The sequence below is a fragment of the Osmia lignaria genome, chromosome 14, assembly GCF_051020975.1.
Source record: "Osmia lignaria lignaria isolate PbOS001 chromosome 14, iyOsmLign1, whole genome shotgun sequence".
Classification (NCBI taxonomy): Eukaryota; Metazoa; Arthropoda; class Insecta; order Hymenoptera; family Megachilidae; genus Osmia; species Osmia lignaria.
Window position 1 is genome coordinate 9,390,861 of NC_135045.1, and position 22,751 is coordinate 9,413,611.

At 42.2% G+C, this 22,751-nt stretch overlaps 1 protein-coding gene across 12 annotated transcripts in view; it reads left to right on the forward strand.

Moving 5' to 3' along the window:
* LOC117605661 (uncharacterized) overlaps nt 1–22,751 on the forward strand; it is a 215,059-nt gene that overhangs the window by 162,757 nt on the left and 29,551 nt on the right. The window contains exon 1 of one of the 12 annotated variants that reach the window (XM_034327238.2): nt 19,756–21,133. The exons of the other annotated variants lie outside the window; for them this stretch is intronic. Coding sequence (XP_034183129.2) covers nt 21,104–21,133 — 30 coding nt within the window. The 5' untranslated portion in view covers nt 19,756–21,103. Of the gene's footprint in view, nt 1–19,755; nt 21,134–22,751 lie in introns of those variants that run through there. 12 annotated transcript variants of the gene reach the window in all.

Sequence of the window (22,751 nt, forward strand, 5' to 3'; positions counted from 1 at the left end):
GTGATTTGCCTTCGGTCCATTTGCAATCGGAAACGGCCTTAACTTTCCTGCCGTTTGCGGCAATGCGTTCCATTAACCTAACTGAGAGGAGAAGCGAAGGGTGAGCCCCGAGAAACGAAAGGGAAAAGTATGAGGGCGAAGGGTGAGTTTTAAGAAGAGCCGGAATCGCCTTCACGGCAGACTGCCTCCCTGTCCGACTCTCCTCGGCTTCTTCGACCTGCCTAAAGAAACTTTCCTTCTATCTTTTCCTTCGCAACTCTACCATCGAACAATAGCTGAAATCTGTTCTTTTTTCCCGCAAACTCATTTGTGGAATTCCTCTCCTTTTTTGCCGATGAAGTTCATTAATAAAGGGTTCTGGTTTGACGTTTGATAAAATTATTTAATATTCCAAAAGGGGTTGACGTTGTAAAAATGGGCTAACGTTAAAGGCAGAACTATTTCTGATAAAATTATCTCGGCGAAATTGTAATCGCTCGTGTTCCTTTGTTCAACCATACTGATCGCTATCGTTGAAAAGAAATCCAGTTGAAGATCGTAGATATTTCTAAAATGAAAAGTGGGTCACGTGTCGGAGCGAATTTCCCTTATCCCCAATGACTGGTCTGCCGTGTTCGTGCTTCAAAGTGACTTTATGGACAAGCTCGAAATTCGAGCGGAGGCCGAATGACCATTTTACGCACGACCAAGACGATATCACGGAAAAATGAACTTACGAACGGTGAAATGGACCGATGAAACGGAAAGGAAGGAAGTCGGCTGTATCGTACAGGGGATAGATAAGATACGTAACCATTTTCACCGAAACACGCTAGGGGTTGTAAACGAAAGGAAAAAACATCGGATCTTATCGAATGTATATGTATTTCGTAAAAATTTTAAATATTCCAAACGTGAAATATTTTTACAAATCTCGTTTCTCATTCTCACGGTATAATAATTAATTTGTAAATTCTTCTACCTTTCTTCTCGTACGGAAATCGTCAGGTACGCAAACCACGCGTTTCCCGCGGTTCTCGTTCACGAAAATTAGATTTCTTTTCGTACATCGAAGGAACATGTTCTTGACAGTACAGATATGTCTGACAGGAGGGGGATAGGTACGTGGTCGGGTTGCAAGATTCTAGCAGGAAACTGATATACGTGGATGCGGTGATCGTTCGAAAGGGCGAGAGATAAAGTTAATTGAATGGCTCGGTCCCGGCGTGAACTGCCGTTTTGTCGTCCGGTTTTCCTCGTTTCTGGTCAGAATCGTAGTGGCGCACTTCCCTATCACCCTGATTTATACCATCCTGTCCCAGATCCTGCTAAACACTTCGGATCTTTATACCTCATGAGTCGAGAAAGAAAAATTTCTCACGCTTCGTTCTGCTACTCCATCTGAAACATAGAAAAAAAACCAATAAAAGTCTCATTTCTAACTTTTCTTGAACGAAAAGTCGACTTCAATTTCAAGCGAGTCTCTTTTCCGGTGATCGATAAGTTTCATCCGTACGAGCCAAGATCATGGCAGTTCGCAATTTGCTTCCAATAAAGGTTTCTCTTGCAAAGGTTAAAGAACCTGGCTACGATGTTTCCTGCCCTCCCTTCTATACTGGCTTCTGAGCTTTTCGAAGTGGAAAACCGGCCGTCGCGACGGCGCCGCACATCCACGTCCACACACGAGCATACAGACGCGTTCGATACAACTCGTTGTCCGTTAGCGACACGACACGGCAGCGTGGTCGTTGCTCTGATCTATCGTAATCTGTTCACCGTTGAAATTGTCTTCCTAAACGAGAGTTGGCCTAGGTCGATTACCGTTCCAGATGCCTCATTGTTGCGTTTATGCGAGGGTGGTGCCGATCATACCCGGAACGGTAGTTCGAGCGGATTTCATTTATTGCTCGCACGCGACGTTCATACGGCGAATCGACGGATTTATTTACGTCCAGCTCCGTGTCCCGGGAATATTGTATTAAAAGTAAACAGGTGAATCGATGCGTAATCGACGAAAAGATGGTATTTGAACAGCATCAAATGTAAAGCTTTCCGTTGATTTATCGAATGAAAAACGGCGTTGGATAACCATTTTTCTCCTCGTAATTAACGCTGATTGCTGTGTTTTTAAGTTAGTTTTCATGTCCTGTGAAATTTCGGATTAAGGATTGATTTTTTAAAAATATCATGGATTATCGGTGATTCATAGAACCTGTTATTAATAAATAAAAATTCACTCGATATGGTACTCCGCAAGTTATCTACATTTTTACTTTTATTTGCTGAAAGAAATAAACGTCTTAAGCCTCGACGTGGCGTAGATTTCTTTGTGGCGAGTGTAATGCAAATCGCGCGTATATCACAAGGTAGCATTCTATTCGAGATTTTAATGTCGCCCGCTGAGCGGAACCGCGAGTACCCGGGGTAACATCCGGTTTACGCCCCCGCAGACTAGCCCCGGTATAATAATGATTATCCTGTCGTCCTGCGCATTAAACTTACGACTTCCCTACGCCAGCAGCGACTTTGCCTTCGTATCCTGGCTCCATAGGGACCACGGTACTCATTAAAGGGAAGATGAATTCATTTCTTCGATGATGTATGAGTCCTTCATCTATTTCGATCAGGAAATTTAATGCTCAAAGCCGTTCCAGTCTTGACGGATGAGCGAACATTGATCATGCACGTGCGTGCACGACAGCAATTGAATGTTATTGTGTTGTAATAACTTATTTGCTTTATTCTTCCTGTTCGGTTGCCTTCGTAGACAATTTCTTACCGAATGAGAAGGAGAACGTGGGTAGTAACTTATAGGGATTATCTTTATGTAAATCTTAGTTTTATTATCTCGTGGAGTGTCTTTCATTGAATTCTTGATATCTTAATATTTGTTACGCTCTTCGGCATTTCAAATTCTGTATATTCATTTTTCATTTTTGCAAGTTTTCTATGTTCCTTCTTTCAAATCCCATCGATTTCACTTTCAACCAGTGTTTAACGATACAAACTCGAGTCAAAATCATAGACGCCGGAAATCGCAATTTTTCGGCTACAACCACTCGTTCGTTAACGGGCTCGATCGCGCGTTTCTTCGCGAGATAACAATGGGACACGATAACAGGCGCGAGGAAATCGCGTAACGAGGCTTCGCGATGGCGTTGACATATCGCGGATATTTGCATGCGCCTGCAATTTATCTCGTGCGTCCTCGTAAAGTGAATCTTAGAAGAAGTTGGTAGCTCGAGGAACAGAGACGAGGTGCGAGGGGAACGAATCCTCATCAGTCATTCATTCCCGCGGGAAACTGCGTGGACACGTTTCTCGTGCAGCTATGAACACCCTTCTTTCGCTCGAAGTCCTTAACGATTATCGATTAAGCGAGCGAAATGATGACCGAGAGTGTCGGACAGGAAACGGGAAACTTTCCGAGTTTCCACGGTGACGCCGCCACTGGTGATCCTCATCATCGTCGTTTGGTCTCCCCAGGGGTTAATTGTTGACAGTGATTTCGACTCGGATGATTTACACCGCGGAAAGTTCACTTTCTCCGTTTTACACCGTGATATATTCATTTCCCAGTGAATAGAGCATGCGACTACACTACGGAGTATAATTTTCACGGGAGCAGATACAACGTCGGGTAGAATCCGTCTTAGGAACGCGTTCGGGCAGACGCAATTTATCATTGTTGAAGCAGACTGTACCCCGTTCGCGTTCGCCAATTAAGACGATTCCGGAGTCAATTTTCCTCTGTAAAATATCGGCTTGATTGATGGCCACTCGACGAAGGCGACAAGGATGCGTTATTAAATATTATTTTGCAAAAAGTCGGTGAAAAGCCGGCGGTGCTGTCGTTAACGCCATTAATCATCGCTCATCAAGATGGATCGATCAATTTACTGTAAGTGGCATAAATCGTCGAAGAAAACGTTGTAGCATTTTATCGATTAATCACCTGGACGTGTTAACCGGCCGATCCTTCCTCGATTTCAGAGGACTTCTTTCGAAGTTGCGTAATCGTTGAAAGTCGTCCCCGATTATTAATCGCCGCTGATTAATGACGTCTCTGTCCGGCGAATAAAGAAAATTTATTATAACGGAATACACCGTGTTCATCGAACAACTGTTTCGCGACATCTGCCTCGTTAAACACGCTCGATGTTATGTGGGTCACGGTGTTACGGGACTTTGAATTTAATTTTGGTCAGCTGATTAAAAAGCGACGAAGAATAAAAATATTTTGAATACCATGAAAATTGATAGGCTTTTATACTTTTATTAATCAAATTTATGATATGTCGTACCAATCATGGATCTGTCTTAATTTTTGGTAAAAGTATTCTTGATTTATGCAGCAGAGAGTAAATAATTGATGGTATTTTTGCGTGGACACCTTGAGCTGCATTTTCGAATAACTTTCTCTTTACAGTTGCATTATTGATGAATGGTCGAGGAGAAAATAAAATATACGACCAAAGTGATTGCGCAAATCGTGGAATGTTGCAAAGATTTCTCGAATTCCTGAAAGTATCAAACAGTTGGGCAAAGATCTCGTTTCCTCCGGCTCGTTAACTCGTGGATGGTATCGTAGCAAAGTATTCCCCTTCATAAACGAAATAACAACGGCTCGGGAACCACGGTACTCTCGATAATCGCGCTAATATTCTTTGTTTGCCGTTCTGCAACTTTTTGGCCAGCGTGTCGAGGGTTCGAGCTAAAGCTGATGGGGTGCGCCATCGCCGGGGGTGGATTAAAATTTTACGTCAGGCTGCTCTTCGAAAAACTTTAACCCTCGTCGCGTTGAGGCTTCTGCCCCCTCGTGAAACCGCTCTTCAAGAGGAAAGCGACCACGAATCTTGGGAAATTTACGAGCAGAGGAATATGAAGATAGAGGTGATAGAGGTTCGCACCAAAATATCGTCGCCTATATGCATTCCCTTTCTTTTAAAAATTCTTTTGTGTCGTGGTTCGAAAGCTTATTTTGAAAATTTATTATTTCACATTTTTTAAATTTATTTCCACCACCGGTGTAAACATGTAAAGATGGCGATCTCGGTGATAGTCGGAATAATAATTGAGCGGAAACGTGTGGTTTCGTTGCGGTTCCTACGCGCCATAATAAATCTCTGATATCGAGAAACGTAATCATCGTACAACCTGACTCTCACCTCCTCTCCTTTCCACCGGAACACGACGAGAAACTTCATGGATCCGGCGTGGAAAAAGCGAGATTTACCGATCCACCCACGCCTCCTTCAATTATATGCGAAACCACGCGGATGGAAAGAATCTTGTCTTCGCGCACACGAGTCTTTTAATTAACCAATTTTTTTGAAGCTTAATTACTCGGTTCGTTATTCACGCAAGCATTTCCTTTTCATTTTGCCCTCGTTTCTCGTCGGTGCTCATTAGATGAACATAATTCCTTGTGAAAATAAAAATTGGACTGATTTTGGTTTTTAATTTTCTCTTTGTTACATGAAAACGAAAGTACAAGCGACGGATTCTGATTGCGCATACTGGTGGATTGTTTGAATATTTAATTGAACACGTTATTGTTGGCGCGGCTCGGCTTAATGAATAACTATTTTAGAGCACGGGTGGGCGTTGTAGATTGGACGTCGAGCGAACGGATGTGGTTTGATTTAAATACTGCGCGAAACCGTACGAAGGGATGTGGGAAAGTAAACAAATGTCGATTTAATTAGAACGAGCTTTAGCTGAAAATTCTGAAGCTCCGCTAGTTGATATCCCCGCTAAATTCCACGTAAGCTCGCAAATTCGTACGAGCGGTAATTTGTCACTTTCATTAGCCGGGATTAAAGTTTTGCAATTATTACGAAAGTTATAATTAGAAAAATAGTTAAATAATTCTTAATTAATTCCATTGAATTTTATTAAAGGCGGTCGTAATAAGAATTTGAAAGGGTTGAAAAATTCTGCATCTTAATTCATTACCATTCGGGTTCGGTTAGAAGAAAAGATTTGAATTTAACGCGGAGTTAATTAAAGTGGCCAAGACCTTAAAGTTTCCAAAGGGAGAAGAAAAGTAATTGAAAGTATTACCGAACGATTCGATCGATTTATGCGATTTTAAAGAAGAAGTCGACAGGAAGAAGTGATTAAGGGTAACAACATCGTTCTCTCGAATAGCAAGTTTGAAACGAAGGAGTTCATCCAGCTGGCCCCTTTACTTAGGTCGCCTGCTGAGCGCTGTTAAAATCTTGCCAAACTTATAATGAAGAGATTTTTCGCCGAGTGTACGGCGCAACCCCAGACGTGGTTAATTAACATTTTGTTTGCAACCTGCAAGGTTAGATCGGGATAGCCTTCGACGTTGTGGAAAATTATTAATATCGCCGGCGATTAATTAAACCCTTGGTAACTAATTGCCGTGGGCCGATGTTGAAAAGAATTTTCATTCTGTTATACGAAACAGCTGGGGCTGACTGAGTGGTCAAACAAATTTAAGAACGAACTTCGCTTTTCATATTTTTGTCCTACGATTTTATAATGATAAATCCTGGAAATGTAATTTCCTGATCTTCCACTCGGAAAACCCTCGATCAAAGATTTGCAAGCTATAAAAAAAAAAGAGAGTAGTATGTTATTTAAAACTCGAGCTGTATGCAACTGGCGAGCAATTTCCTCCCGTTCGAATTTATTTCGCATTAAGTCAGAGGAACGAAGGCAACGAGTAAAAAGAAGGGTCGCGGAAGTCGCGGAAAGTAAACGGAAGCGAGAGAAAATAAGAGAGCCGGAGAAACGGACGTCGATAGACGACTTTGACCGATAGAGACGGAAAGGCCGTGTACGGAGGGAATTGAAGTTCACGGAGACGTGGAACTTGGAACCGGAAATGAGCGTGTCAACGGAGAACGCGATAGGAACGCAAACAACAATCTCTGAATGATCGGAATTTCTAAAGAAATTTTTATTGTTGTCGCTCCGTATTATCGCGACGAATTCGTACGATCAAAGGAACCCGACAGAAACGTTGCTTAATTAGAGAGTTATTGAACGCAAGGGTTGCAAGAATTTTCAAAGAAAATTTTACATATAATTTCCAAGAAAATTCTCGGTAGTGTGATTTAACTTATCGTTTGTTATTTGAAAAATGAATAAACATTGCAACAACAATAGAGCGTGTGGAAAGGAAAGGCGGAAGAATAAAATGTTGAATTGACGAGACGTTCGATGGGGAATAAAAAGAAGGAACGGAACGTTGAATAGAAAGCAAATATAAGGGGAATTGGATAAAATCACACGTGTATATGGCACTCGACAGGGAGCTCCTTAAAAATATAGACGTATATCCTCACCGTGATATCTAGTCTATTGAACACGGCAATAAGAGAGTTTTCCATCCTGAAGCTTTCTGATATGCAGACGTTTCAACTATTGAATATCAAAAGTTGAATTTTCAATGTTATTGAAAAATTTGAATCTCTTAATTGACATCGAGAATCAGACACTTACACTAGTGGAATTATTTCTGGACACTTAAATTTTTACTTAAATTTCGCATTTATTCAAATTATTTAATATATAATCATTTATTTCTAATCATTGTTTTCTAATTTTAGAGCGTTGCTTATATAAAAAAATCAGTAAAAAGACCATTTACAGTCATACTTTTATTATACAATAAAAATTACAATTTAAGGAAAAAAATTGATATTTCATTAGATATCCTTTCATCCTGTGATTGGCTATTTCACATCATGCGTCGTTTCGTGTTGCCAGGCGCAAAAACAAAAATAACAACACAGTTTAGATCTTTTTGAATAAAAATTTTAAAACATTTACAAACCAAATCATATTTGGCATAATTTAGCATATCAGAATATACATTTACTGCACAAATATGAAACATTTACTCCAAAATTAATTCCACTAGTGTATAATAATAAGAGAAAATGTAAAAAGGGTGAGGAAATAGAAAGGCAACCACTGGAAAGCAACAAAGTTGAGGTGAGAGGGCTACGAGTGATGATGACTAATGTACGTGCGAGCAATTTACATCCCACTTTGCAAGAAGATATTCTTCGTTCCTGGTCTCCTCCTTACGACCCTCCTTTCTGTCTCACCCCCTCCCTGCTCACCGTTTCACCCCTCTTTCTTCGGTTCTTGCCTGTCTGTGGAGGCTGCCCTCGAGCCGCGTGCACATCGTTACCCTCGTGTCTGCAACGCGAACAACCATCAAGCCGACGTTTTGGCAAATTGCCTCTGTTTTTATCGCGCGTGAATATTTCCGCGGCCTCGTCGAGCGTCGAGGAGACGTCGAGAGACGTCGCGATGCTCGGTGCCGGTCAAACGAAACTCATTTTTTCTCCTCGCTTGATATTCGAAAAGAGAGATACGAGGGAAGCCCTCAGGAGTTTCTCTCCGTCGAAATGTTTCGTTTTGCCGACGAGTTTCATGGTCCCGTCGGTGAGGAACTCGTGATTGGTCAGCAGGAAACGTTTCATTGGAAAGACGTTACTTTCGGGAATTCAAGGGGGCTCGTGTTAATTAGACCGCGACGAATTCAGACGCGACTCCGCTGCTCGGTTCCGCGTGAAAATTAACATTTCGCGAGTGTCCGGTACACCCCCGGGATACCCGACGACGTTTCATTTGATAGGGTGATCCTGTGCACGATGTAATTATTTGAAAAGTAACACAACGCCGCCCTGCGACCCCGTGTACCAGCTGATGTTTATGCAAATTTGGCAGAGGGTTGCGATCGTGGTAGGAACTAGCGGAATATTTATAAGAAAATTCTGAATAGCTTTATTACACTAGTAACATGGAATATATTTTATTACATCTGTGATTATCTTTACTCTAACTCGTCAGAAAATTCCAACGCGAATAAGTAAAGAACAGGAATATTCCACGTGGTTGAAAAAGAATGTTAATTCGTCGGACGAGAACAAACGTGCATCGAAGAAAGATTTACATGAGAAAGCGCAAGATCCTGATATCTTGAATTTTAACTGCGCTGTTGAAGGCTAGGTCGATATATGTTAATCCACGGATATTTATGTGAGACACGGGGAAGCCTTATTGATGACCTTACCGCGACGTTACACGCACCGAGTCGGCCTTGCTTTCGCGATGAAAAATGATAGACCGCGAGGAAAATGAAGCAAATGGCGAAATATATTCTTTTTTCGAGTTCGCTGATTTTTGTTGTTCTCACGATTCGAAGCATCAAAAAGAGGTTAATCAAAAACTGATGAATTTCAGTGTGAAATCTTTTTAGCATGAAAGCGTCGAGGTCTGTCGGACGGAGTATCTTACTAATTATTATTTACCTGTCCGTGAAGATAGAAGTAATTATACCGTGAGACGGTCTCCTCACTATTTAGGATAATTATTCCATGCATATTTTAACAATTCGCCGTCTGGCCCTTTGAATCTTCATAGCGAATTACTTATTGTATTGCAAATGTACATTGTGGCTGACAATAACGCGATTAAGCCGTAATAATCGCAGGAACGAAGGTGAAAATTCTATTTTGTCGCGTTCCTTGACACACTCTTCTATTAAATTAGCTCACTTTCTCTCTTGGCCTCTCGTTGTCATTTCCTTCGTTCAATTTCTATCGCGGTTTTATCAACCGTCAAGGTAATTTGTTACCATCTCCCCTGTTTCGTTCACCCCTTCTTACCGTCACGCCCCCCGTCGTTCTCAAAGCTGCGTGAATACAGAACCGAGGGACAGACTCGAATAATAATGGAAAAATTTAATGATAACAAGGTATACAATTCGAAATAAAATTTGTAACATTTAACGATCAATTTTAATACTTTTTAAAATATTAAACGAGACAGTATTAAAGAGTAGGGTTAAAAACGAGACAAACTCGAATAATAATGGACAAATTTAACTATAACAAGATACAAAATTCGAAATAAAATTTGTATCATTTAATGATCAATTTTAATACTTTTTTTTACATAAAGTGCATCGTTCTGTTTTACGGGAACAAATGAAAGTAACTAGCTTACGAGAAGCCTGCGACGACCAATGAACCTAACAGAACAACGTTCCCACGTTGAAATTCAAATTTTAAGGACGGTACGTGCGCGTCGTATAATTTCCATCAGCCGCGCGCGTTCGGGATCTGTTTTGAAAGGATTACGCTAGAGAGGGGTGCGTTCGCGAGGGGCGAGTCTGTTCTTTGTTGTCCCAACGATGGATCGTAAGGGTGGATCTTCGATGAATCGATGTTAACGGTGCGCATGATACAAATCTGCATAAATAATAATCGCTCTTTTACGTGGTATCTTTATTACACCTTCGAAGACTAAGCAATTTGATTGTAAATTGAAAATTATTGTTTCTCCTATGTTTTAAATGTAGAGAATGAAATTTATTAGAATGCGTGTTCGTGTCCAATCGATGATCCAGGCTGTATGTAATATGAATCAGGACAACGATATATCAATACACGGCTAGTCCTCGAGGCGACAGAAGTAAATTCAAAGGCGTCGGGGATGAAGGATGGCTATAGACGGGGAAGAAAAGGGCTGAAAGGGAGGGCAGAGAAAGAGAGAGAAAGTCGAAAGGACGAAAGTAAGAAGGGACACTACCCTCCGGATTCCATGGCGCCGCGACGTCGCAAACATTCTAAAGGTAGGATATCGCCTCGACGACGTCGAACCATGTCTCGTTGCTGTATCGATCATTAATACGATGAAAAACAATCGGGGACGAGAAACGCAGAACCCTCGAGTAACGTCTGGCATCGTCGAGAAGATTGTATTTCTTCTCGGCCGATTTTTTGTTATCAATCATTACCCGACCGGTTGTAAGAATCGATTAGAGAGGTAGCTTTATGGGGTTGGAAGCTGCGATAGAACAGGGATCGTAAAATGTCGTTTCATGAAATTGTATTCTGCTTTTCTTCGTTTTACACTGACTTACGATGTTATTTCTTTCCTCGAGAAAAGGTTGAGCCTGACGATTGTTTGCAATTACTTTATAATGTTATTAAGTGATTGATTATTTTTTTTTTAATTTTAACGGTTCGTTTAAAAATTCTAAATTATTTTTACATAAATATGCCTGTATTGTTATAAAATATTGTATCTCGAGTAATTTATTTCGTTTCACTTGTCGAATGCACGAGTATCCCAACGAACATGTAAAACGAGTTTCTTATTTTCTGTAAATCTTTGATCTATCCAAGTTCGCGCGGTTGAATTACTTTCCAGCAAAGCGGAGACGCTTCCCTCGTGCGACGCGATAAACGTTAAGGTTTTTAATCGTCCACGAGGATACTCGCGTGGCCGTGCTTGATAATTTTAAAATGTACTCTTCTCGACGTTTTCAACCCCAGCAGGTATCTCCGGTGACGAGGGTTGCGGCGAGGGTGAGACGGGCGGGCACAGTAAAAATGTCGTAAAACCGCTTCCAAGGATTACTCGGGAAAAGCGTGGAAATTCACGCGTATTTAAGCAGAGGACGATCGTTATCGTTGCATAAACTTTACTTTCATTTGTCGCCGGCGGAGTTTTAACATTGTACGTGTCGCCGATAAAAATCTACCCTGGACCGGGGGTGGTTCTCGAACTTCCGTACTGTTCGGACGTGAAAATTGTTTTCTCCCTGAAAGAAAAAGTGAAACGTAATCTTTGTGTTGAATGCTTCGAGAAATTTAGCATTGAAGCTTCCTTGAAATTGAACTTCTTTTTTGAACTACGTTTAAAGTTGAAAAACGATATTATACTTTGAGTAGTATTGTTGAAATTGTTAATTTAAATATTAAAATTATCAAAAGTATCTCTCATTCTTCCACTTTAGGAATGTAAATATTCTTCGAAACCCTTTAGTAATTATGGCATTCTTTAATTACCCAAAAGCTTCGCCAAACAGAAGCTCTTCATTTAAATCCTAACCCATTAACCCGACCACTAAAATATTCATCTTCCCCGTTTGTAAATGAGAAGCGAAGGAAATTCAGTCGATCGTGACATGGAGCCTTCAAACAAAGAAAAACACACGGGAGACCGCAACAGGAAAGGGTTGGGAAAGCGGAAACCGAGGCTTTCCGCGGAAGGGTCGCGCGTATACGAAGGGGTTGAACCGGTTATGCTCGCGGATGCGCGTAAAGGGCGCGAAACCCTTTAATGGATTTCGACCAATCCTCTTTGGTCGAAGCGTGCACGCGCGTTCCTGATAATCGAGTGAAATTCGTGCTCGTGCAAGCCGCGCGCCGCGACAATTGTCGTCATCGGTCATTAATTGCTGTCCTGTTTCATCGGCCACGTCTGGACGCTACCCTTCGAAGCGGTGAGTTCGTTGACGAACCAAAGGGAATGAGAGATTGTTTAATACAGAGGTTTATAATAACTGTAATCGTGTTGAAAAAATATAAACTTTTAATTGCTCGGTAGTTACCAATTAATTACAGTTCGGATAACGAAGTTTATTCATCATCCAGGTATAGAATCGTGAATATTGGTCTGAATCCGCTTTGTCATCTTACACGCTTTGGATTTACGTTCCATCACAGAGAACGCAATCTTACACCTCGAGTCATCGCGTGATTGCATGTCAATTAATCGCACTATATCGGTATTCGGTTCAAGTCATCATCGAGATTCGAACGCCATCAGCTGGGATTGATCAAAGGACCGACCGTTCAAGATCGATCGAGTTTCATGCGTTGCACGTTTCAATGATTCCTCGAATCCGTGCTCACGAATCGTTGATTGCCCCACGAAAATTCAACGGTTCATAGAAAGCAATTAATTCGACGATCAAACGGGATTACTGACCGCTCGATCGGCTTCTCTATCATAGATGTCGTGCGTCGAATTTCGAGCAGAGATCTTAATTGCAAATGACATCCGAACTGATTCAAATTCGAGAACTATGATTTCGTTGAAATTATTGTTACTCAACTTTCGTATAACAATAGTGGTGGTTCAGAGACGCGTTTGCTTAGTAGCGGCGAGACGTGAGGCTGAAAATTCTCTTGGGACACTAAATCGTAGCCCACTAACCCATTCTAATCGCTAGTACAGAGACTAAGTAATGACTAATGACTGACCCACATTAGGGGATGAAACAGTGCACGTTGCGGTTTACGATGACGCAGCTGATCGGTACATAACTTTGCACTTTGACCCGCATCGTTTCTGCGTATTGCATCGAATCCAGCACAGTATGCTCATCGTTTGGAACAATGAACGTCGTTGTACGACTAAACGGCGATTTATGTTTGCTCGGGTTTGTCACAGAGGTATCTTGGAACAACGTTACACCCCATATGTCTGGAAAGACGTGAAATTTTCGTGGACTTGAATTAATTTCATTTTCTTCTCACTTCACATAACATGACAGGTAATTAAAGATTTTGTGTTTGGTGTCATTACGAATGAATTGGATGTCGCAATTGGGTATTAGGAATTACAAGTTCATAAATAGATAATTAATACGGCTGATATCAGAGAACGATATTATCGCGCTAATCGAGTTAACACGCGAAAATCCATACCCCCTTCTCTGTATATTATTGCTATTTTTCCCCTTTAAATGAACCAGATAACACGAATTACCCCTATTAACTATCGATTGCATTGTTTGATATCAGTATTATGATATTACTGAATTATTTGTATCTACAGACCTTGATATAATGAAGTAATTTTAACCCCACCGTTGAATCGAGTAGTCTCTGTTGATTGGTTCTGAAAATTTCAGCTTGAAATAAAATTTAAATAATAGAAAGCTTCGGTCAAAAATATTTTGTAACTTTATTACAAACAAAAAAATTCGTTGGTTTGGAACTGGAAAAACATGACAATCTGAATTGCAAAATATTTAATTCTCTATTTGAAAATTGATAAAACAATGCTCGAAAAAGTTATTTATGAACGAACAACCGAGATAATAGCCCGTTTCGACGAAAGGACTCTGCTATCGTGACGATAACAGTGATAACTTTTTTTACGCTTTTGACGTTTTCGATAGTCTGCCCGAGTTTTCCGGAGGGGTGAAAGTCAAAATGGAAATCCCGCGACGAAATTCAACGTTGCTCGTGCGTTTCTCCATTCGCTCTTCATTCTGGATGTACATACGAGCACGACGGGGGAAAAAAAACTAAATGGTCGAAGTATTTCTAGTATTTCAATTCGTGCCGATACCGTTCGGGAAACAAGCCAGACAACGATAAATCGTTGCGACTGGCGGACAACGAACGTGAATTGCTCGACGAACCGGCGATACGACGAAAATCTACGTTCAGATCGAGAAGGACCTGTCGATGAATCGTGCACTTGCTTTGTTACTTTTTCACCGACGAATTGTAACTCGCTTAGAATTAATTAAACGATGCTATTGTAGTCGACTGTTTGGATGTAACTCGTAGAAAATTCATGTAAATATGTATTAATCCTTTGCCACCGATTCCTCCACAAATTTAATTGTACAAAAAATCAGAAGACACGTTGATCGTCGATCGGTAAAGGATATGCTCGACTATTCGAAAGAAGGCTCGGCCAATAAATCGCCCTTAATGATGCGGGTTATACCTCGAAATTTAAACTAAAACCCAGAGATCGCCAGTGGACCGTTCGACCCCACGTTATTCCGGCTATCTCGAGGCCGCACCCCCGCATTCGCGGAACAACCATCGTCGCCCTACGCTTTATACGCCCAAAAGGTTTTTATCGGGGAGGGTGCACTACGGGGCCCCTTTAATTAATGGCCAGGCACACACGGGCTCAGAGGAAACGGGGATGCGCTCGTCTCGCTCTTGTTGGTCGACCAATCATTTGGAGAAGCATCACCGTTTCCTGGCGCTTGTACCGAAGAATAAAAGGGGTGTCGTTACTGACCCACCGAGGGACGTGTCCTCGTTAAGGGAAATTTTCCATAATTTCCCGGAAACTCACGCGTGACAGGTGTTCCATAACTAAGTTTAATCCTCGAATAGTGGATACTGGATCATTCAAGATTTGGTCTCAAATTTACCTTATATTGATTTAAGGGGTTTGAAATAATTAATTAAAGTTAATTTAATGGCGAGATAATGTACATAGATCGAACTGGAAGATGGAAATGTCAAAGGTAAAATCATTATTAAATTGTAATGGCATTTTTAGGATGAATGAAATTCGTAATAAATTGATGTAATTAGCAAAAGTAGCAAAGGGTAGAGGATCCTTTTGCGCGTTTCAATTTTATCAGATGAAGGAATGAAGATTATAGTAACAGATTCGTAATCAATTAATTCTGATTGAAACTTTATGTTGATTAAATTCAAACAAAGAGGATATATATTTTTTACTGCTTCTTCGTTAAAATTTATTATAGATCAAATTGGACGAAAGGTAGATTAAACGAACCGGATCTTTTAGTCTATTCTTTGAGATTCCCATCAGGTAATATTGCGTCGCACGCATGGCCGGAAACGAATAACCACGCGGAAAGCCTAAATGATTGTCATTACTGCCCTACCAATTATTCGAGAAGCATCATCCAGCCCCTGTTTAGGGTCGGGACAAAGAGTAAAAGCATCAACGTTACTGACCCAACGAACAGACACGCCCCTGTTTGCGGAATACACGGTTATTCAGGAAAAATGCTTCCGTAGCAGGTGGCCGCGGAATGATAACAATTCTGACTCTTCTCTTTCCATCGTAAAAAACGCTATTTTTTATGGTTCAAGGTAACCCGAGACCGAACCCCCCCGCTCGAAGGTCAATAACTTGTCCTTTCAAGGGCTATAACGCTAAGAGATAATAAATACTAACAGTTTTATAGACATTGCACTTGAAATCAATATGTACTTAGCTATCCAAACGTGTAGACAATCAAAGGGTTGAACGCAGCCAGGAAATGCATTCACGAAATTGTATGTATCTTGCGTGCAGGTTGAAACTTTGTTAACTCACAAGTTGGAGCGTGTTCTCGAACAACAATGCAAACGAACAAGATAGCGGTTGTAACGTTGACGAAAAGTTGTTTTATTGCGTCCCGTTGATCGTCGTTGCCTCGTCGTCCGTTTACAAGTCGGCAAAAGTCTTTTCATACTTTCTCACGAACAGTAAATACGATACGGTACACTGGAAAGCTCTTGATACGTTATCATCCCGCGCTTCGTTCTTGTTCGTATTCAACGAGACGCGGCGGAGCTCAGGTTGGCCGTGTAAAAGCTCGCAAGTAGGAAACCCTCCACGCGGAATATCAAATCAAGATTTCGACTCGCTTTCCAACTGTGCCTCCTTCAACGCTTCGCAGGGCGGTGTCGTAAAAGCCGCGCGATGTTTCCTTTCCGCGACACGAACGAGTAATTTTCATATTGAGCAAAGTAAGCTCTCTTCAGGATGTAAAGGTGTTTTTGAAGATACGCTTCTCATCCTTTTGATCTCCTTTCCTGTTATTCCGTCTGCCTTAGCAATTTTCTACACCTCGTTATCTACAATTAATTGTAGAAATATTTATGTCGAAATCGGATGGAAAAGGAGCAAGGTTTTCTTTCATGTATTCACCCTAATCACACAGATATATCGATCAAACGTGATAACAAGGTATCAGTTCATATTGATCCTGTTAATAGGCTAATTCCGTCGCTTAAGCGAACCTCTTACCCTTCAAATAAATCATACCGTATCAGGGATTACGTACCCGCATATGCATCAATCTACCCCTGGAAACTCCTTCATTACATCATTTTTTTTCTACGAACAATGAAATAGCAGAAATTTCTCAAATGAAACAATTCCATTTCACACGCGATGCAAATACTAGGAACATGAGTTATAATTTTCTAGTCTCATATGTGTAATTCGTTATTTTAATTTTACTGATATAGCAGGAATTTCGTTTCATTTTATAAATTTTCAAATATTCCTTTGTACGATATACGCCACGTAGGTCTGGGTCGCGATTGACCCCCGCTCGATGCGATAAATCCCTTGACAGGCAGAAGTGGATCCGGCATTAAACGGTGGTTATAGCAATATGGTTGATCGATTTTTAGCAGGGAACAAATAAACCATCCTGCCCGGTCCCTGCGAGTAAAAAAGGGAAATTATTCAAAGGGCTCCGCCCGGTTGGCTGTCTTTGTTGCACCCTCTTTATTTCTCCCTTCATCTGTAATACCGGGCTACTTGTGTACGCGGGGTTTGCGGCAAGCACTGGCATAAGCACAGTGCATATGGGTATCGGAAACGTGCGTAGATCACGCGGGATTATTCGGACAACCCCTGCGTGGCCTAAGCTCCGTTGGATGCATGCTAATTGCCATGAAGACGTACACACCGTTGCATTATGATGCGCATACGTCATTGTTCCCGCTGCCTTTCTCCATTGCATTGTTATGCGTGGAAACGAGTCGCATGTGACTTAACACGTTACCCGCGACTGCTGGTCACGTTTCTCCGTTTTTCTCGGCGACCCGCGCGTCGTGTACCTCCTACCAAACGACTCGGTTCCTTCTCTTCTTTCTCCTTTTTCCTTTCTCTTAACTTTGACACGGGTTTTAGGATGTCCACGGTTGTTCCATTCTGTGATTTTAACACCTTCGTGCCAGGAAACACGAGTTAACTCGTTAGTCGAATAGAAATATATAATCCTCGTGAAATTTCATTTTTAAAAATACACCCTCTCCGCGACGTTTTAACCTGAAACACTTGGACTTAGAATTTTCAAGGAACGTATGAAACACGACTGATTGGGAGCAGTGAATTTCGCCGTGAGTGTTCTGTCTTTTATACCGTCGCTCTTGGACGTGCTCGAAAAAAGGAAGAACAAGGGAGGCGCAAAATTCGCCCCTTGGAACGGCCCTTCGAGGGTGGCGCGGTCTCAAAAGCAGCATCGCAGTCGATGAGAATAAAAAAAGTGCGATACACTGCTGGAGAATGAATGTGCCACGGGTCGGAAATCTCGACTTATGTTTCATTTCAACAACCATGGAAATCATTTTCATCAAAGATATCAAATTTATCTTCGGATAAATGATTTTTTATTCATCGTGCAAATACTTATGTTAATGCACATCAGGACCAGAGTTAATTTACACACGTTAGAATAATATTCCGGAGTGGCGAAACAGACGGAAAACAAGATAAAGCAAACAAGTTGGTCGGATGAAATTCATCCGTGTCCCATTCGCGATTCGACGTCTGTTATCCCGTCTAATTGTTTCGCTTGAGAAGGAGAGTCAACGGATCGCAGGGAAACGGGAATGCCAGGGAAATTCCAGCCTCTGCCGAATTGCCCTGCGGAGCATCAACATTCAGAGAAGACGGTTCGGTGCCGAGACTTCTGTATCGATGATACGCGAACAGAAGAGACGGGCAAAGCGCCTTTCATCCTGGCCGGGATCGCACGACAGCAGAGCTTTCCAATAAACGGAGAGATCTCGGCTTTGTGACTGCCAGAAGACAGATAAGGTATGCCGAGGGAAGGAAGGGTCCTTAGCGAGGACTTTCGACGAGAGCAGGCAGCGCATATTAAATTGTTTGCCTCGCAATGTCGCCCTTCGTGGATCCTACCAGCCTCTATCGCGATATTGGCAACCTGTTAATATACTTTGCGGAATGGAGAACGGACATATCGATCGCCGAGATTCGTTTTTCCCAGGAAATGTATACATTTACCTTCTACGTATCTTTTAGCGGAAAATGTTTGAGGGTCAGAGAATTTCTTTACTTCGAGAGTGTCTCTATTACCTTTTACAGTATTTTTACAAATTGCACGAGATCTAACCCCTTCATCATCAAACACTTGTTTCTAATTTTGAGTGGGACATCAATCTAGAAACAAATCTCTGAATTTCAACCGTTGCTTCAGAAACTTCCCTCGTGTAATTTAATTTTCGAAGTACCATGGTAGAAGGATCCAGCAACCACAATAATCTGGAAAGCGAGAATTCCATGGTGGAAAACGGGAATCGGGTGGTAGTCGATTTGTAAATGTCACCAAACCTCAATATCACTGACCCCGTGGGCTTATATTAAAAGCGGCAGACAGCAAGAAATTCGCGTGATAAATATAAAACAGGGTTCGTGGCAACCGTGTTACGGTTTTTCGGGAAATTTTCACAAAGTCACGCCGTTCGAATATTCCGTCAACGAAACGTGATCTCTCGTTCCTTTCGTGGATCGAGCGTAATAAATCACGGGAACGCCAAGCGTTTCCTGCAAGATCAGCCGAATTTTCTAAAATAAGGGTGATTTTCCAGGGTGGGAGGACGTTAACGCGACCCTCGATCGGTTTTAAAAAGCCATAAACCGGATTAACCGTGAGGGATATTACGGGTCAATCGAAGTTATGAATTTATTAGAAGGGAGTAAACGAGATTAGCAAGCCTTAATTACCACTATTCCAGCAGGATCTGATCTTAGTCCGTCGTTATGTAATTACCGATATCCTCCATGAATAAGGAGTCTACGTACTGATCTAGAATGATGCGAACGATTTGATCATTAAATTCTGTAATTATATTTCTCGATTTTAATATCATAATCTGCTTAAACAATCATATCTAACATAAATGATACGATGAGACGATCAATTCCACCTGTATTAATTAAAAAAAAAATTTAACGAAGTAACAGAAAATCATCCGCAAATAAAACAAAGCAAGGCATGTATTATATATCTGTCATTTTTGAAGCGCGCAAAAACGCGAACAATCGTCAAAGCGGAGCGAAGCGGAGCGAAGCGGAGCGAAGCGTCCGCGCGGGCTACGCAGGCGCGTCGTTGAAAATCCTCCCCAAGGGTTGGAGTGAGTCAGAACACACGGCAGGACGAAGGGAGGCCACGTTAATCGGCGATAGGCAGTCAGTCGGTCGGCAAGCAGCGCGCTTCGCGGACGTCAGCTCGGTTTTTCGAGCCGCTTCCACACGCCGATTAACGTCCCTCTTCACGCGTGACACGACTTTCTCGACTGGTCCTCCTACGCCACCTCGCCAACGATTAATCGCTGTGTAATCAAATTGTAAATATTTAATCAACCACGAAAGGGAATCGGTATTTTTAATTGTTCGACGAAACGATCCTAATTAGATCGGGAAGCCTTCCGATAAGTGGCAGGTTGAGTAATAATCGGAATAATTGGAGGAGTGAAGATCCGTCTCGCTGTCAGCCGCAGCGACCGAGAGTATCGATGTCCGATCAACGTGAATTTGAATGACGGGGATCCTGTCTCTCGGGATATGACGGCTAGCGAACCGTGTAATGGAAGTTGACAGGCGAACAGCGGATGCGTTTGAGCGACGCGAGCCAGCGAAGAGATGAGCGAGAAGACCAGCTGATAAATAGATCCGACAGATCTTTCTACCCTTAACTCGTATCCTAATCGGTAGCTCGTTTAGACGATCGTTGCCTTAGTTAGAACGTAACGTTTCTATCAAGCTCGAAATCCTCTACCTCGAGATCGTGATATATTTTTTGTATGTATTTTCTAAGAGCAATCGAATCTGCCGGATCCTCGATCGATCGTTCAAACTATTATCGCTACCAGAAGTCTTCCAACCGATCAATCGTATCAACATTTTCAATCGAATTCTTTGAAAATTCAAACGCGACTAAGAGAAGCGTCTGTCTCTGGAAAGGTTGTTGCAAGATCAAAAGCAAGCATCGAAGGGCACGCGGGTTGGTCGATCGACCGGTTCCGTCGTTGCAGCTGCAACGATTTCGAAACAGCTCCGACAATATCGCGAGACGAGGAAGGGTGGCGGAGAAAAGGATTCGGGGGTGTCGTCGCGGTGCTCGAAGGTGACAGGAGAAGAAAGAAAGAGGGTGGCGGAGGAGAGGGTGGCGAGGCTGGAAAAGAAGGAGGTGGAGGGTGAGATTGGTGTTGTCGAGAGTGGTGGTAGTGGTGGTATCGGTGGCAGTGGAACTAACGGTATCGGGGGTAACTGTAAAAATAACGGTGGTGCTAGTAGCAGCGCCAGCTGCGCCGGTGGTGTTGCCGGACTATCGTGCAGGGGTGGAACGTTACGACTTCTAAGGGGACTGGTAGAGGGCCCGATAGGCAGGGTGGCCGCACGAGTGCACCGTTGGGGAACGGCAGGAGGGGTCAATCCCTCTGCACCCTCGGAACGGGAATGTCCCGGCGGAGAGGGCACCCCCCGTCGGAGCGTCCTCGACGCCACGAAGAATCGCCGACTGATGGGCGCCAATCTCACTAAGCAGAGCAGGGTGAGTTCTTGTTACTCTGGGGTGCCGCGTCTGCCTTCCACCTTTCGTTTTCAACCGTCACGCGTGCCGCATCCACCTTCCTCTTCTTCCTTTTGTTTCTATTTGAAATTGCAAACGAGGCCAGTGGGAGGTCAGAAATGCTTTAATTTATGGTAGCTCTGTTCTACTTGATATTCTAAACTCTTGGTAAATAGCAAACAGTCATGAATAATATTGACCCTCGCAGGGTTAATAAACTAAGTTAATGAACCCAATTAGTAATCTATATTACTGACGATGAGAAAAACGAGCAAAAAAGGCGGAAATTTCCATGAAGTGTGAAAGGTATAGGTAGAAGATTAAAATAGGGTAAATGACCGAAGGGTTGATCTCAGGTATAAAAAGGAGGATAATTCACATTTGTTGTACAACAAGGGTGACGAAGGGTTAAGTCTCTCGATATTGTTAAAAGCTTTGAAGTTGAAACAAAAAGTTATGACCCTTTCTTCGAAAATCCTGAATTATAATCGCGGATTAAGTGTAAACGTCGACATCACTTTCAAGAATGAAATATTATAAAACGCGTCGCGAAAAGAGAATGAAAAAATTGTTTTAATTCCGTGCATCAAAGGAGGCGTACAAAGCTGAAATAAATGGCTCGTAGCTAGCCGTGAATGGAAGAAACAAAGAGCGTTATCATTTACGAGTTTCTCGTTGCGCTAAAATATAACGTTCGGGGATAAAGTGGAGGGTATTCGTAAGCGGAATGAGCTCGTTCTATCATTTTTGCGGGAACAAAAGGGATTACTTTTGCAAAGTTCCTACAGGACGTAGCGCATTGTACCGTTGCCACGGTGTATGCGTAATAGGCCGGGATAATTTGTTCTGGACGTTGCGGAGGATTTTCCCTGTAAAAATGCATTCGCGACGCAAAGTTGTTTTAATATTCGTCTCGCGCTATAAAACGATAATCGCGATAAAAGTTCTAGCGAAGACATAACCGTTGTCCCGTTACAAAATTCCGCTTACGACTCGATCGGAACTTTTTTATAAGTCGAAAAGCAATTTCCGTAATCACAGGGAAAGTTGTGTAATAATCGAAGGAAGGTCCGACGTTTCTTATTCCTTCGCGAACCACCTTCGAACTGAAACCACCTTCCGTGTTTGATTGTCAGGTGCAAGAAAGAATTTCCAACTAATAACAAAGTAAAATGAATAATCAGTCTTATTCAAAGTGCAAGAATCATTATTTCCCATGAAGTCTTTCTTTTTTTTTTTAAATCATTTCTGACGCATGTCGCGTTCAGATCGTAATAAAGGGGGGTAAATTCGACGAGTAGCGATAAAAATACGAAACGGAAGAAAAAGAAGGAAAAGATAACGAGGAAAGTCACGGGCCATTTAAGCTCTGCCGCAGGTATCGCGCGTAGATATCTACGCCCATGAGAGACACCCATTCACCGACGGTTTTCCGTGCGGATGAATGAAGCATTCATACGGCTCGCGTTCGTAAAAGCCAGCGAGTTTACTTTGATGATCTGAATCGCACGGTTTCTACCGATTCAGCTTGTACGCGCCTCAGCGATTCGTATTCACGCGTTCCCTTGTTTCTTCTTTTTTTCGATCGTGATTGCCCTGC